The 17,812-nt window shown below is 34.8% G+C and overlaps 1 protein-coding gene across 1 annotated transcript in view; it reads left to right on the plus strand.

The window, feature by feature from the left end:
* Positions 1-17,812, plus strand: part of DNAI4 (dynein axonemal intermediate chain 4) — a 111,422-nt gene that overhangs the window by 82,587 nt on the left and 11,023 nt on the right. Inside the window, 7 exon segments of the mRNA XM_003308178.7 lie at positions 2,503-2,705; positions 5,376-5,462; positions 7,357-7,508; positions 8,977-9,134; positions 9,419-9,540; positions 15,224-15,322; positions 16,090-16,316. Coding sequence (XP_003308226.1) covers positions 2,503-2,705; positions 5,376-5,462; positions 7,357-7,508; positions 8,977-9,134; positions 9,419-9,540; positions 15,224-15,322; positions 16,090-16,316 — 1,048 coding nt within the window.

The raw sequence follows: 17,812 nt of genomic DNA on the forward strand, positions 1-17,812 counted from the left end.
GGAGTACAGTGGCACAATCACGGCTCATTGTAGCCTCAGCTTCCCTGGCTCAAGCGATCCTCCTGCCTCGGCCTCCCGGGTAGCTAAGACCACAGGCGTGCACCACCACACCCAGCTAATTTTTTTAAATGTTCTGTAGAGATGAGGTCTCGCTTCGTTGCCCAGGCTGGTCTTAAACTCCTGAACTCAAGCTACCCTCCCACCTTGGCCTCCCAAAGTGCTGGGATTACAGGTGTGAGCCACTACACCTGACCTTTCAATATCAGATTTCATTAGGGAATTGCAAATTAAAACAACAATGAGGTATCACTACACACTTAATTAGAATGGGCAAATCCAAAACACTGACAGCACTCAAAGCTGGTGGAGATGTGGAGCAACAAGAAGTCTTATTCATGCTGATGGGAATGCACAATGGTATATCCACTTTGGAAGATTGTTTGGCAGTTTCTTATAAAGCTAAACATACTCTTGTCTGGGTGTGGTAGCTCACACCTGTAATCCCAGCACTTTGGGAGGCTGAGGTGGGCAGGCCACTTGAGGAAAGGAGTTCAAGACAAGCCTGGCCAACATAGTGAAACCCTGGCTCTACTTACTAAAAATACAAAAAAATTAGCCGAGTATGGTGGCAGGCACCTGTAATCCCAGCTACTTATTAGGCTGAAGCATGAGAATTGCTTGAACCCAGGAGGTAGAGGTTGCAGTGAGTCGAGATGGTGCCGCTGCACTCCAACCAGGACAACAGAGTGAGACTCTGTCTTCAGAAACAAAACAAAACAAACAAACAAAAAAACCCAAACATACTCTTACCGTATGATTTAGTAATCACTCCTGTTGATTAACTAAATGAGCTGAAAACTGTGTCCACACCAAACCTGCACATGGGTATTTATAGCAGTTTTACTCATAATTGCCCCAACTTGGAAGCAACCAAGATGCCCTTCAGTAGGTGAATGGATAAATGAACTATGATACATCCAGACAATGGAATATTATTCATCACTAAGTTATCAAGCCAGAAGCAGACCTGGAGGAAATTTGAATGCATATTACTCTGCAAATGAAGCCAATTTGAAAGGCCACATACTGTGTGACTCCAACTATATAACGTTTTGGGAAAAGGCAAAATATGGAGACAGTAAAATGATCAGTAGTTTCCAGGGACGAGGGACCAGAGAGGGATGAACAGGAAGAACACAGAAGATTTTTAGGTCAGTGAAACTATTCCATATGGTACTACAATGGCAGATACGTGTCATTATACATGTTTGTCAAAGCTTATAGAATATACAATACTGTGAGTGAACCCTAAAATTTAAAATGTAAAACTATGGACTTTGAATGATAATGATAGTAAACCAGAAGCCGTAGCACATTCTTGGAGGGACTTCAGAGATTACTGCCACTGTCAAGGACTTGAAATATGCAGGGATGTTGATACCCACCACATTTCTCATTCAACTCACATATGTGGCATATGTAGAAAAGAGATGGATCTTGGCCAAGTGCAGTGGCTCATGTCTGTAATCACAGCACTTTGGGAGGCTGAGACATGAGGATTGCTTAGGCCAGGAGTTCAAGACCAGCCTGGGAAATATAGTAAGGCCCCCGCCCCCATCTCTAAAAAATAAAAATAAATAAATTTAAAAACAGATGGATCTTGGAGAATGACAGTGGATTATTATTATAAACTTAACCAGGTGGTGACTCCAATTGCAACTGTTGTTCCGTAAGACATTCATTAAGGAAATTAAGACATCTCCCTTGTACCTGGTGCATAGCTATTGACAAGGCAAATGCTTTTTTTTCCAGCAATGTCTATTGGTAAAAAACAACCAGAAGCCATTTGCTTTTGGCTGGTCAGGCCAGCAATATACCTTCACTGTCCTACTTCAGGGGTATATCAATTCTTTAGCCCTGTATCGTAATTTAGTCTGCAGAGCTCTTTCCCTTCAACAAGATAACACACTAGCACATTAAATGGATGATATGCTGGTTGAACTTAGTAAACAGGAAGTAGGCTTCAGTAAGACATTTTCCTGTCAGAGTGTAGGAAGTAAATCTGACAAAATTTCAGGGGACTTCTACCTCAGTGAAGTTTGTGGGTGTCCTGTGTGTGTGGTGTGGGATATGTTGAACTCTATCTTCTAAGGTGAAGGATAAGTTGTTGTACCTGGCACCTTTTACAACTGAAAAGAAGCACAATGCCTAGTGAGTCTCTTTACATTTTAGAGACAACATATTTGTCATTTGGATGTGCTACACTGGCCCATTTACTGAGTAAACAGAAAAGCTGCTGGCTTTGAGTTGGAACCCAGAACAGCAGAAGACTCTGCCACAGGTCCAGGCTGCCCTTCATGGTGCCCTGCCACTTGCACCATATGATCCAGCAGATCTGATGGTGCTTGAAGTGTCAGTGGTGGGTAGATATGCTGTTTGGAGCCTTTGGCAGGTCCCTATAGATGTAGAGGACAATGATCTTTTTATTTGATTAAACTTTAGAACCTGAACCTGAAGAGCCTGAAGATGTTTTAGAAAGTGCAAAACACGAAGAGGTAGAGGAAGAATCTAAGAAGGAGGAGGAAGAAGAAATACATGCAGAAGAATCAACAATACCCGCCAACTTGGAACGACTTTGGTCTTTTTCCTGTGACTTAACCAAAGGCCTCAATGTGAGCAGCCTTGCCTGGAATAAAACAAATCCAGTAAGTTATCAAACATTTGAACAATTCTGTTTCTAGCATTGAAGGGAAATTATCAAGTTCGAATAATGAAGAATTGTTTTCCTTAGATATGGCACAAGGGATTTAAATTGACCATAATTTTGAGTTTTAGAATGCCCCTAAAACAAGTTCCAGTTTAAAAAGGGGGAAATGCAAATAGTTACAAAATAATGTTTTTCTCCTTTAATATAGTAAACATTTAATATGTAAAACATTACCATTTTTATTTTAGGGGATATACTTGGGACATGACATTCTCTGAATTCATATTAGATATGAATAAGTAAACTATACGATTAGTATATTTATTCAATGTATACCAAAACTCATGTGCCCAAATTTATATTAGCCTCAAAGTAGTCATATTTGGAAGTGTATACTTAATCTAGTGACCCTGCAAGTGTGCAAAATAATTTTGAGATTCTTTAAAATACTGTTACCACCGATATTAGCAAGAGCTTAAACAGCACTTAGTATGTAGCAGGCACTATTGTGTTTTAACTGTACTAACACAACAACCCTATGAATTAGATACTATTATTTTTCTCATTATGTTGAAAGGAAACTGAAGCACAAAAAGCATAAATAATTTGCCCGAAGTCACGCAACTAGTAGGTGAAACAGCCAGAATTCAAATGCAAACATCTGGCTCCATAGTTCTTGCTCTTAACTACTGCACTGACAAAAGTCATCTTGAGGCAAATAAGATGAATTGTCAAGTTGGAGAATTATATGTTCGGTTGTAAAAAAGAGATAATTATAGAGTAATTAGACTAATTTTCTTCTGGGGTTTATAAACTGGTTCTGAAGATATTTCCCAGTTAACAATTCCAACAATTTTTCAGGTAATGGCAGTATCTTTGATATAAATATTTATATTGTTGAAGCAGTCAAAACCAATTTATTTAAATTATATTATATTTTGTATGTTTAAGAATTAGCCTTATTATTTTATTGCCACACCTTATCAGGTGCTATGTGCAAACAAGACAGTTGTCATAGTTATTAAAAAACAGAAAGTCTATAATCATTTCCATTGAAACCTAAATAACACATTATTTTAATTATGTGTATTATTTTGTAACAAAGTAAAGTACTTTTATTATGAATTTATCTTTATAAAACTATATTTGGGACTGTCTTGTGGATTAGTGGAATTAATTTTAATTAATTAATTTTTTGGAGATGGGGGTCTTGTTTTGTTGCCAAGGCTGGTCTTGGACTCCTGGTTTCTAGTGATCCTCCCGCCTTGGCCTCCCAAATTGCTGGGATTACAGGTGTGAGCTACCATTCCTGTCCTGTAAATAGGATTTAATAGATCTGTAATAAAGATATATGAAACATTTTTAGAAACTGAATATACTAGCATTTTAAAAATTAATGCATTGCTGTGGAGATTAAATTAAATAATTTTGAATGAGCCTAAATACAAACATATTACAGATGGAGTCTATGTTTATTAATTCATTGTATAAATATTTGTTGAACATTAACTCTGTGCCTGGCACACTGTTAAGGTGCTAGAGATACAGTAATAATGAAGTTATACATAGACCCTGCCTATATAATAATTTCGAATGTGCTATGATGAGGAAAATAAACAGTGCTGTGGGGACACATACAAGAAGCTCTTGAATGTTTCTTAGAGAAAGTAATGCCTCTGCAGAGTCTAGAAGAGATAAATAGGGATTTGTCAATGTCAGGGTGAAAGGGTATAGTAGTGAAGACTGTTTTAAAGACAGAGGGAATTATGGACAGATTACGTTGGCCTGAAAGTAAGGTGGTGATAAGAAAATATAATATTCTAAAATTAAAGGTATTCTGGTTACACAGCAGAGGCTGGATTTGTTCAGTTATTAAGCTTTTGCCTATTTGTATTTACATATGCATTTCTTGAAATGACCTCCTGTATTAGGTAGCTCATGCTGCTGTAACAAAATATTATAGACTGGGTGTCTTAAAGAACAGCAATTTATTTTCTCATAAATCTGGAGGCTGGAAAGTCTGAGATCCAAGGGCTGCTGATTCAGTTTCGGTGAGAGCTCTCTTCCTGGTTTGCAGTGGCTGCCTTTTCACTGTGTCCTCACATGGCAGAGAGAGACCTCTGGTGTGTTTTTCTCTTTTTATAAAGTCACCAGTCCTGTCACATTAGGACCCCATCCTTATAATCTTATTTAACCTGCGATTCCTTCTAAAACCCCTGTCTCCACATACAATCATATTGGAGGTTAGGCCTTCAACATATAAATTTTAAGGGGACACAATTCAGTCTATGGCAGCTACCTTTAACTTAAGTGTCCTTTATTTTACATTTGAAATAATTAAGTCATCCTCAAAAACTCAGAATATATTATAACCTATTAATACAATCTCAGAAGACTACCTCAATATGTAAAAGAACTTGTTAGCAATTGGTTATTTTTAGGTGCTTATCTTTCAGTCTGCAAATGAGAAGCATTATACTCATTAATTTTTTTGCTTAGGAATATGGAGGTATAGAGTAAAAACAGATGGTGTACTGGCATTTTTTCCTCTCAGTTGAAATGTCTTACTACTATTTTTAACACAGCTCATTAATATATATCTTTATACATTTACCAATATTTTAATGCTATCTTCTCTTATTTTTAAATGTATTTTTCTGGTTTTCAGGATCTTTTGGCTGTTGGCTATGGGCACTTTGGATTTAAAGAGCAAAAAAGAGGATTGGCTTGCTGCTGGTCAATAAAGAATCCCATGGTAACCCAAACAAGAATAAGAAGCATTTTTATCTGGCTGTTGACAAAATTCTCATAAAATATATAATTACATGTAATAATTAAATAAAGTCTAGAAAATTTGATCAATCAAGACTATTTTCTTTGGTTTAACTTCATAGCAATTAAAATTTGTTCTTGTTGACACAGGGTAAAGATAATTCATTTATTAATTCATTCAGTAAATATTTATTGAATGTGTACTATATGCTGTTATATATGATGATGAAGAGTTGAACCATTATTGATTTTCACAGCTAATTATAAAGAAAAAATGAATCTTAAATGAAAATCCTTTGAAAATTATGGTTTTTTTTTTTTTTTTTTGAGACAGAGTCTTACATTGTCGCCCAGGCTGGAATGCAGTGGCGCAATCTCGACTCACTGCAAACTCTGCCTCCCGGGTTTAAGCGATTCTCCTGCCTCAGCCTCCCGAGTAGCTGGGACTACAGGTGCACACCACCATACCCAGCTAATTTTTGTATTTTTAATAGAGACGGGGTTTCACAATGTTGGCCAGGATGGTCTCGATCTCTTGACCTCGTGATCCACCCGCCTCGGCCTCCCAAAGTGCTGGGATTACAGGCGTGAGCCACCGGCACCCAGCTGAAAATTATGTTTTTTAAATACCTGGTTGTTTCTTAATATATGAATACCTCCTTATCACCTGACTGTTATTCTTAACAGATATAAAATAGATTTATATGACCTTCTTACTGTCATACATTTTTCAAAGAGAATGAATATAAAGAATCATAGTAGTAATTTTGCTAAAGAGCCCTAGTCAATCTGTTACTTTAAAGTTTTACATTTAGTTTAAATTCACAACTGAAATGCAAAGTGGAAAACTTAAGAGAAGGGTCAGAAGAGCATATAAAAATGACTAAAATTTTTATAAATAGCTCTAGTCTGTAATATCTGTAACAGTGTTTGAATAAACTTAGCGATATGTCATATAGATCTGGGTTTATATAGCATAAAAGAAAAGAAGAAGCAATTTTAAATGTGGAGGGATTGACATTGGATTCATCATCAGTAGTCTGTCTTCTTTTTTATGTAGGTGGTTAAAAGCAGGAAAGGATTTAAATTAGACATTCAAACAAAACAAACTCTTCATGGGGTTGTAGAACACAGTAACTTGGGGAGTTTTGGAACTTTTTCTGTTCATTCTTTAGATAATCCAAGCATCTGAAACAAATACTAGAAGACAGGAATTATATGCTAGATGATTAGTTTTTTGTTCCCATAAGAAGGTAGACAGGTGATGGTAATACTAATCCTGCTGAAAGATTACCAAAATATAATTATTGTAGAAGGCTGTGCTGTACTTCCCTTCCTACTTTCCTCCCTTCCTTCCTTCCTTCCTTCTTTCTTTCTTTCCTTTCTTTCTTTCTTTCTTTTCTTTCTTTCTTTCTTTCTTTCTTTCTTTCTTTCTTTCTTTCTTTCTCTCTTTCTTTCTCTCTCTCTCTCTCTCTTTTCCTTCCTTTCTTTCTTTCTTTCTTTCTTTCTTTCTTTCTTTTTTTCTTTCTGAGACGAGGGTCTTGTTATGTTGCCCAGGCTGGTCCCAAACTGCTGGTCTCAAGGGATCCTCCCACCTCAGCCTCCCTAGTAGCTAGGATTCCAGGAGTGAGCCCCCATGCCCAACACTCTATTTCTTAAAGCCGTTGAGTGCTGAGGATTCATACTTGTATCAAAGGAAATGACCAAGTGAGGTTTTATTATTTTCTATACTGGAAATTAGGAAGACAGAAGTAACTGAATGTGGGCTAACTCTGCTCACATACCCACTGCCACCAAACTAAATCTCAGCCACCATTATATTCTGCCTTACTGTGATCTACAAAAACAAATTGAAAATGTAATTTTTTAAAATTTAGTGGCCAGAACGTATTTATCAGAGTCCATATGGAGTTACTGCTGTGGATTTTTCAATTGGAGCACCTAACCTTTTAGCCGTTGGCTACCACAATGGCACAATTGCAATTTACAATGTACGGAGCAACAGTAATGTTCCAGTTCTGGATAGTAGGTAAGAATCCGAGAATTAGATAAATGTATAATACATGCTTTTTCAGGAGGATTTACTCTAATGTTATTTAGTTTTGAGTAAATATTTTTGTTGTTACTGAGAGTGATACCATTATTTTTGAAACATTTTCATAATCCCTCATATTGTCTCTCCAGCTGGAATGGTCTGTCCTAATAGATCCTTCAACTTCTTCTCTGCCCGTCTCACTAACGAACTTCCTCTGGCTTGACAGTTTATGCTTATTCTTAAACTATTGCTTTGGTTTCACTTCTTCCAGGAAATGTTCCCATTCCTTTCTTTTGTGCAACCTATACATACCTTTATCATAGTGCTTATCACATTATATATAAAAATTATTTATGTGTATATATGTAAATCTATCTTATCTATCTATCTATCTATCTATCTATCTATCTATCTATCTAAGGAGGGTATAAGTTCCTTGAGAGCAAGGATTGAATCTTACATACCTTTCTGTCATCAGCATGTCATATAATATTGGACATGTAACAGGAGTCCAGTAAGTGTTTGATGAGTAATTGATGAATAAATGAGTTATTTGAGGAAAGCCAAAAAGTTAGAGGTGAAAGATATTAAAAAGGCTAGGTTTTTGTAATAGACAAGATACCAATGGGGCATGTTTGTAAAAGTGTTTGAATAAACTTAGCTAGAACTAGAAATAACCATTAAAGCAGAGGTTCCTAAACTTAACTTTCAAATTATTTGCAGTTTTGTAAGCATAGGCCTTTGTGCTTGTTTCTGGGAAGAGGGTCCATAATTTTCACCAAAAAATCAAAGATATGTATGATTTTAAAAATGTTCAGAATTGATTTCATTGGAGGGTTTGTATTAAAAATCAAGGTAGTCAGTACCACGAAAAGAACATCACATTAATCTGATAGGAAAAGAGTCAGTAATCTGAGAAGTGAGTTTAATTTTTCAGAAAAATTTTAACTCTAATCCATAGAGAGAGTCAAACCAATGGGCAATCTTGAAGCATAGGAGGAAGAGTGAAATATAGAAAGAAGAATTGTTTACCTGGATAAGATTTAAATGATTAACAACTTAATTCATAGAAACATTATAAAGATGAAAATACTTATATTCCATGTGTCTAAAATAAAGTAAAAGTCAGAAAGAATTAATGAATAGAGTAAGAAAAGTAGATTCTGAAAAGAAAGAACATTTTTGCTTTTGTATTCCTGTTACGATAGCTAATATAGTTAAAGACCAGTACAATTTTTCTTTTCTAAGAAGTAGAAAAAATAACAGTGACTATTAAGTAGAAAAGTGGTTGTCTTTTCTATTTTTAAAAATATTTAAAATAAAAGTCTATTTTTGAACAATAAAAGGATTATATAAATAGGTCATGATCTTCTAGAAAGCTGACCTTATCACTTATACTCCAAGGCCTTTAAGAAATTATTATAATGATTATATGTTTAGTATTTTTTTTTTACTGTTTTAGTGAATCACCTCAAAAACATTTGGGACCTGTATGGCAACTACAGTGGATAGAACAAGATCGAGGAACAACAGGAGATGACAAAAGAGAAATATTAGTTTCTATATCAGCAGATGGAAGAATCTCCAAATGGGTTATACGAAAAGGACTAGACTGTTATGGTAAAAGAAAAATCAAGTTATCTTTTTCTTGTTACATACTGAATTAAAATTTTCTAGTTAACCATGTGTGAAAGATGACAAATTTTGGTTTGGCCAATAAGAAAAAAATTGGGTTGGCCATGGTTTTTCTAAGCAGCTAGTTCTGGTGGGTGCTAATTTTAGCCTAATTACATGCAAAAGTTGGCAGAACTAATATTATTATTTGCAGGAGAAACACGCATGATATTTGCGGTACTCTTTCATGTGGTAAATAACAAGTTATATATGTTTTTCTTTAAATACAGATTTGATGCGATTAAAGAGAACTACAGCTGCCAGTAACAAAAAACGAGGGGAAAAGGAAAAGAAAGATGAAGCTTTGATATCTCGACAGGCTCCTGGAATGTGTTTTGCTTTTCATCCCAAGGTAAATTATTTCACTCTTATTTACCACTGGACATAACAATTTCCAAAAATTGAAGTGTATTAAGTCATAAAACAAGACCAAATATTAGCCTGTTAATGAATATTGTGCCTAATATATTAGAGACAGAAAGTAGATAAATGATTGCCTGGGCTAGGGGATGCAGGTGGAAGAATAGGTGAGGAGGGAGGGAAAAATAGGGAATGACTTACTAATGAAATAGAGTTTTTTGGGGGATGATGAAACTGTTCTAAAATTGATTGTGGTGATGATGACACAACTCTATGAACAAACTAGAAACTATTGGATTATATACTTGACATGTATGAATTATATGATATGTGAATTATATTCCAATAAAGCTTTTTTTAAAAACTGTGCTTTGTAAGTGAAAAAATAAGGACAGATTTAGCTGCTAACCTAAGGTGGAATGGTACATTCCAGTTGGCTATACTATGATCTTTATCTGCTTTTGCAGATAGATAGATGAGAGGTATACATTTCTGAGGAACTATGGAAAAATTCTCTTTACAACTTTGTGCTTAACTCAAGTGCCTCTCCCTGCCCCCCTTGGCCACTCTGCTGCTCTATCATACTTACAGAAACCTAATCCACTTGTATATAGTCTTCTACATTTCAATTCGCATGGTGACTCTCAGGATTTGGGGATTAGAAAGACTACTTAATTTCATGTTTACCAAGCATCAAATCAGAGCACAGTTAATGAAGTCCTCCTTTTTCTTTTATCTGGAGATACTTTGTTTTTTATTTTTAATTTTTATGAGTACATAGAAGGTATATATATTTATGGGGTACATGTGATGTTTTGATACAGGCGTGCAATGAGTAATAATCACATCATAGAATACGGGGTATCCATCCCTTCAAGCATTTATCCTTTGTGTTACAAACAATCCAATTATACTCTTTTAGTTCTTTTAAAGTGTACAATTAAATTATTATTGACTATAGTCACTCTGTTGTGCTATAAAATACTACATATTATTCATTCATTCTATTTCTTTGTACCCATTAACCATCCCCACCACCCCTCTACCCCCAACTACCTTTCCCAGCCTCTGGTAACCATCTTTGTACCCTCTATCAGTCTGGAGATACTTTGGAGTCAGAATATTCAGCCACTATGATAGGCTTTTTCAGAACATGTATTCCATGTTTTCTGTTACATGTAATATGATCATCTCTTTGGTGACACCATCATCTACCTCATTATGCAAACCAAAACTTGAGCTCCTCTATTCTACCCTATCATCCAAATGATACTTAAAATTTGATTGTCCCATCCCTTCTAGCCCAAGCCTGCTATTGCTAATGTAGTTCAGATCTTTCTTATTTTTTACTTTTACTACTACAGCCATCTTCTAACTTCCTTCATTCTCAAATTCCTTTAATTCACCTTAACTTTGACTCTAGTTCTCAATGTGGGCAGGGAGGGGAGAATTTTCCCTTTAGGGAACATTTGGCAATGATTGGAGATATTTGTGGCTGTTGGAGCTGTCAGGAATTGAGGTGAGAGTGGGGAAGTGCTACCAGTATCTCTGGGAAGATGCCAGAGATGTTGCTAAATATCCTTCAGTGTACAGGCAGCCACCACCCTCCCAGTGCACATCAGTCCCCAACAGAGAATTATCTGGCCCAAAATGTCAATAATGCTTGGTTGAGACAACCTAGTCTAGTGTCCTGAGGTGTCCTTGGCATAAGGAATTCAAGATGATCATATGGTCTGTAAATAAAAACAGTTTTACTTCTTTCTTTCTAACCTGGTTGCCTTTATTTCTCTTTCTTGTATGATCGCACTGGTTACAACCTCCAGTACAGTGATGAGTAAAGATGATGAAAGCATGCATTCCTGTATTGTTCCTGATCTTAGAGGAAAAGCATTTAGTCTTTTACTATTAGGTATGGTGTCAGATGAAGGCTTTTTGTAGACAGAATTAATCAGATTGAGGAAGTTCCATTACATTCCTAGTTTGTTGGATGGTTCTTATTCGGAATGGATGTTGGATTTTGTTAAACACTTTTCTGTATGTATAAAGATGATCACATAGTTTTTCTTTTCAAGTTTGTTAATCTGGTGAAGCAGATTGATTTTTTGAATGTTTATCCCTGGAATAAACTTTATTTGATTGTTGTTTACTACCCTTTTAATATACAAATACATTTGATATACTGAAATTTTGTTTAGAATTTTTGAATCTTTGGTTAGAAGAGAGATTGATCTATAGTTTTCTTGTGACATCTTTGACTTTGCTATCAGGGTAATCATGTCTGCGTAGAATTCCTTTTAGAAAGAATTTTCATAAAATCAGTATGATTTCTTCATTATATACTTAATAGAATTAGCCATCTGGGCCTGGAGTTTTCTTTGTGGGGAGATTTTTAATTTTTAGCTACAAAATCAAATTTTAATATATGTAGGGTTATTATGGTTATCTATTGCTTCTTGAGTGAGCTTTGGTAATTTCTTTCTTTTAAGGAATTTGTCTATTTTATTGAAGTTGTGGAATCTATTGACATAATACTCCCTTAGCATCCTTTAACAGCTGTGGAATATGTAGTAATCTCACCTCTAATTTTTTTTTTTTTTTTTTTTGTGACAGAGTCTTACTCTGTCATCTAGGCTGGAGTGCAGTGGTATGATTATAGCTCACTGTAACTCTGAACTCCTGGGCTCAAGCTATCCTCCCACATCAGCCTCCTAAACAACTGGGATTACAACCACACACCACCATGCCTAGCTAATTTATTATTTTATTTATTTTATTTTATTTATTTTTTTTTTTTTTGAGACAGGGTCTCACCCTATAGTCCAGGTTGGAGTGCAGTGGAGTGATCTTGGCTCACTGCAACCTCCGCCTTCTGGGTTCAAGCGATTCTCCCACCTCAGTCTCCTGAGTAGTTGGGATTACGGGTGTGCACCACCACACCCAGCTAATTTTTTGTATTTTTTTTAGTAGGGACAGGGTTTCACCATATTGGCCAGGCTGGTCTCAAACTCCTGACCTCAAGTGATCCTTCTGCCTTGGCCTCCCAAAATGCTGGGATTACAGGCTTCAGCCACCGTGCCTGACCTAATTTATTTTTATTTTTATTTTTATTTTTGTAGTGATGTAGTCTTGCTATGGTGTCCAGGCTGGTGTCAAACTCCTGGGCTCAAGTGATCCTCCTGCCCTGGCCTCCCAAAGTGCTGGGGTTATAGGCATAAACCATGACACCGCCCTGTGATTCCTAATATTAGTAATTTGTGTCTTCTCTCTTTTCCTGATTAGTCTGACTTATGTTTATCAATTCTATTGAACTCAAAGAAATGGCTTTTGACTTAATTGGTTTTCACTATTTTTTTTTGTTTTCTTTATCATCAATTTCCACTTTGATCCTTATTATTTCTTTTCTTTACTTTGGTTTTAATTTGTTCTTGTTTTTCTAATTTTTTAGAATGAAAGTGGGGGTCATTGATTTATGACTTTTTTCTTTTCTAATGTAGTTATTTGTGCTGTAATTTTTCCCTAAGTACTCCTTTAGCAGCATCCCAAAAATTCTGATGTTACATTTTCATTTTCGTTCTGTTCAAATTACCAATTTCACCCTTGATTTCTTCTTTGATGGGTGGGTTATTTAGAAGCATGTTATTTGGTTTCCAGATATTTGGGGATTTTCCAAAGGTCTTTCTGTTACCAATTTCTAATTCAATCCCACCATAATTAGAGAAAATACTTTTTATAAACTGAACTCTGTGAATTTATTAAGATTTGTTATAAAGCCCAGTATGTGGTCTATATTGGTAAATATTCCCTGTATACTTGAGAAAAATATGTATTATGCTTTGCTTGGTTAGAATATTCTATAAATGTCATTCAGGTTAAATTGGCTGATAATGTTGTTCAAGATTACTTCTCTTTGCTGATTTTCTTCCTACTTCTTTCAATTATTGAGAAAGAGGTATTAAAGTCTCCAACCATAACTGTAGATTTGTCTATTATTCCTTGTAATTCTATCAGTTTTGCTTTGTGTATCTTGATGCTTTCTTATTAGGTACATACATATATTTAGCATTATTATGTCCTATTGATCAATTAACTCCTTTATCACTATGAAATGGCCCTATTTATAACTTGTGATTTTTTTTACTCTGAAATCTACTTAGCATGATATTAGTATAGCCACTTCAGCTTACTTTTAACTGGTGTTAGCCTGGTTTGTCATTTTTTATGCTTTTTCTTTTAACCTATTTGTCTCTTTATACTTAAATTTTTTTGTAGGTAGCATATAATTGGGTCTCACCTTTTTATACAATCTTAAAATCACTGCCTTTTAATTACACTGCTAAGATCATTTACATTTAGTTTGATTATTAATATGGTTAGGTTTGAGTCTAACATCTTGCTTGACGGGGGCATATATAAAATATCTGGCTTCCTTATCTTGAGACAGGACTCTGAAGGGCCATCTTCTCTCCAGAGCTTCTTATACTTTGGACTAAGCCCTTGATTGCAACTGCGTCACGGCTCAACTGAAATATCTGCCCATTCCTGTTTCCCACGTAGAGGTTGTTCCTGAGAGCACTCCCTAACACTCTGGCATGAAATCTCAGAGTTTATTTGCTGGGAAACCCAACTTTCAACAGTGACCTTGAAGATCGCTAGCGAAAAATGACCACTTATAAATGGTGTTAGAATAATAAGTATCCATATTAAAAAAGGAATTAGATTTCTATCCTATCATACACAAAAAACTTTCAGAAGAAAATGTAGGAAAATATCTCTAGGACCTTAAGGTAGGGAAAGATTTCTTAAAGCACAAACAATGCTGAATATAACAGAAAATGAAAACTTATGTTCATCAAAGACAGTAAAAAGAAAATAAAAAGGTAAATCATACACTGAGAGAAGATATTTATAACATGTTATAGACAAAGCAATAGATTCTAGAATATATAAAGAACTTATACAAATGAAAAATAACAAGACGTATTATTACTAAAATTATCGGGACACAAAATAAGAGGAAACACAAGTGGCCAATGAACGTAAAGTGCTCAACCTTATTGATATTCACATAATTAGGAATTAAAAACAGGTGATATAATTTTACATCTAATAGAATGGCAACATTTAAGATTTCTGATGTAACCAACTGTTGAAGAGAATGTGAGTCAGATAACTTTTATATACGACTGTCTGGGAATATGTATTGGTAATACCAATTTGGGAGAAATTATACTTTATCATATAATTTATTTTTTTCTTTTTTCAATATCATGTAGTTTGAAAGTGTATATCTGTCTTTTCTTGGAATAGTTGTAATGAAAGAGCACTTACTATTTCCCTGGACTGCTAGTTCCATTGTCAGGTAGCTCTAAATGTTAGAAAGTTTCTTATTTATTTTAAGCCAGTGTTTTTCTATGTAATTTCCATACAGGATATTAAATGCTACCCCGATTCCAGCAAAGGACCAATTTATATTTTCTTTTGCACAGTAGTCTCTCAGGTAGTTTGATTATTACAAAACCATGACAAAAGAAAAAGACAAGATTGGTATATTCAAGATAGTGTTTTTATTTTGAGTTCTTGAATTGATTTTAATAGATCCAGAAATATCTAATCTTCTATTTATCACGCTTACTAATGTATCACAAGCCAATGCATTTCGATGTTTTGTGTTGTAGGACACAAATATCTATTTGGCTGGCACTGAAGAAGGTCATATTCACAAATGTTCTTGTTCATATAATGAACAATACCTAGATACCTACAGAGGACATAAGGTTAGTTTAATTATAGTAGGTTGGAACATTTATTTTGTATTTCTGAAAAAACAGTACCATTATATACAGAATATGTAATATGCAATAAATTTACAACTTCAGAGTTAAAAATACCATCTTGAATTAAGTGTTTTCTTCTATGGAAACCACCAATAATGTACAGGGCATTTTATGTGACTTCTAGATATCCTTGATTTCTTCTTGAAAGTTTGGAAGTTTTGTTTCTAAAAGACTTTGCTTATGATAACATGCTGATCCTAAAGTAAAATTGTCTTTCACCCATACCTAGTCTCTATAGCTTATTTTTTTTAAATTTTTTTTTTTAAGAGATGGGTCTCACTGTTACCCAGGCTGACCTTGAACTTCCACTTTATCTTCCACTTGATCTTCCCACTTTAGCCTCTAAAGCAGCTGGGACTACAGGCAAACACCACTGCACCTGGCTATATATCTTGTCATGATTGTTTCAGCCACATTTTCTTCATTTTCTCCCTCATTTCTTTTTTTTCTTAATACTCTTTATTTTTTCAAAGTATGCATAATATGTGTTAAATTTAGTGAATATTGTAGCAACTATATTTTTATGTCTCTAAATGTAATAATTTAGGGAAGATTCAAACTGTGATCTTATTCTCAACTAAAATAATGCCCACACGATAATGGATAGTGTGAAAATCTAGAAATCTTAGCATTTTTAATTTGCTGGTCAAGTTTAAAATAAAAGATGTTAAATATTATTTACCTATGTATTTTTTTTTTATTTCTAGGGTCCAGTGTATAAAGTGACATGGAATCCATTTTGTCATGATGTATTTTTAAGCTGTTCTGCAGATTGGGGTGTTATTATATGGCAACAGGAGAATGTCAAGCCATCTCTGAGTTTTTATCCAACTACTTCTGTTGTTTACGATGTTGCCTGGTCTCCAAAATCATCCTATATATTTGCAGCTGCAAATGAGAACAGGGTGGAGATTTGGGACCTTCATATCAGCACGTAAGTTACTATTTTTCTTGCATATATTTATAGTAGAAGCAGTTCAAAGTAAGTGATACCTGATAGTTTTGACACCAGTTAGAGGGTACTGTAGTTACTTTAAAAGAAGTAATAGTTTATGAGAGTCCTTTATGAATAAAGATAATGCCAGGATGCTATATTAATGTCAATTATTTATACCGTATGTGGTTTTAAAAGTATTTGAATGAAAGTAGTTTACCTTGGCTGGGCGCAGTGGCTCACACCTGTAATCCTAGTACTTTGGGAGGCTGAGGCGGGAGGATCACTTGAGGTCAAGAGTTCAAGACCAGCCTGGCCAACATGGTGAAACCCCATCTCTACCAAAATACAAAAACTAGCCAGGTGTGGTGGCATGCACCTGTAGTTCCAGCTACTCGGAAGCCTGAAACAGGAGAATCATTTGAACCCAAGAGGCAGAGGTTGCAGTGAGCCAAGATTGCGCCAGTGTACTCCAACCTGGGCAACACAGTGAGACTCTGTCTCAAAAAAAAAGACTAAAGAAAGTGGTTTACCTTACTCATCTCCTCAAACTTTTATAGGACGATTTAGGATATAATAGCTATCTTGAGTTCTTATTCATTGCCTGGTTTAGAGAAACATACACAGGCATTTTTACATTTTTAACTAAAAATTTTCTACAATAGAAAAAAGGGACAAAGTAATTATTTTTGCAACATTTACTTATGCTCTTACCTTGTTTCAAAAATATTCAGAGGGGTATGAACTTAATTAAAATTTTTGATTTAAGATATTACACCAAAGTTATTAGAGGATTGTCTAAATTAATTTATTCTTCCTAATATGAAAACTTAATACAATGTTGAAATAAAAACATTAATGGTTCTGCTTTTTCAGTTGGAAATCATAATATATCTTAATGCTAGTTTTTAGCAAAAGCAAGAAAATAAATTCTTGTTTGAAAGACATGATGTCAAATTCAATGGATTTATTCTTCATGAGAAAATTTTTTGCTAGGAATTGATAATTCAGTAACTTTAAAATTTTGTCCTGGTTTGTTTTATAAAACAGTATGAACCAAAAATCAAGGATTACAAGTATGAGGTGACTAACGTATAAAGTGGCTTCTTAAATAATCCCACCTCTGATTGTAATTTTTCTGGAAAAACTGTAATTCCCAGGACAACACATTTTTAAAAGAAGTATGCAAACTTGCTACTTGTCTTCTTTTGAGGACACTAGGTAGATTGCTTTAGATGACGAAGACTAGGAAAACTTCTTGTTCAAAATGTACTTGTACGTTCCAGAGGTTCATTTGGATAAAAACATTATTCTGTTAAAAGACAGTTATTATTTAAGAAGTTGTGTTAGGGGTCTCCAGAGAAACAGAACCAATAAGATGTATGTATCTACTTAGATCTATTGTTGTCTCTGTCTCTATATATTTCTATCTTTATATCTATCTCTTGAGAGAGAGAGACATTTATTTTAAGGAGTGGGTCCTATCAAGTATGAAA

Source organism: Pan troglodytes, chromosome 1 (genome assembly GCF_028858775.2).
Source record: "Pan troglodytes isolate AG18354 chromosome 1, NHGRI_mPanTro3-v2.0_pri, whole genome shotgun sequence".
In the NCBI taxonomy this organism is placed as follows: Eukaryota; Metazoa; Chordata; class Mammalia; order Primates; family Hominidae; genus Pan; species Pan troglodytes.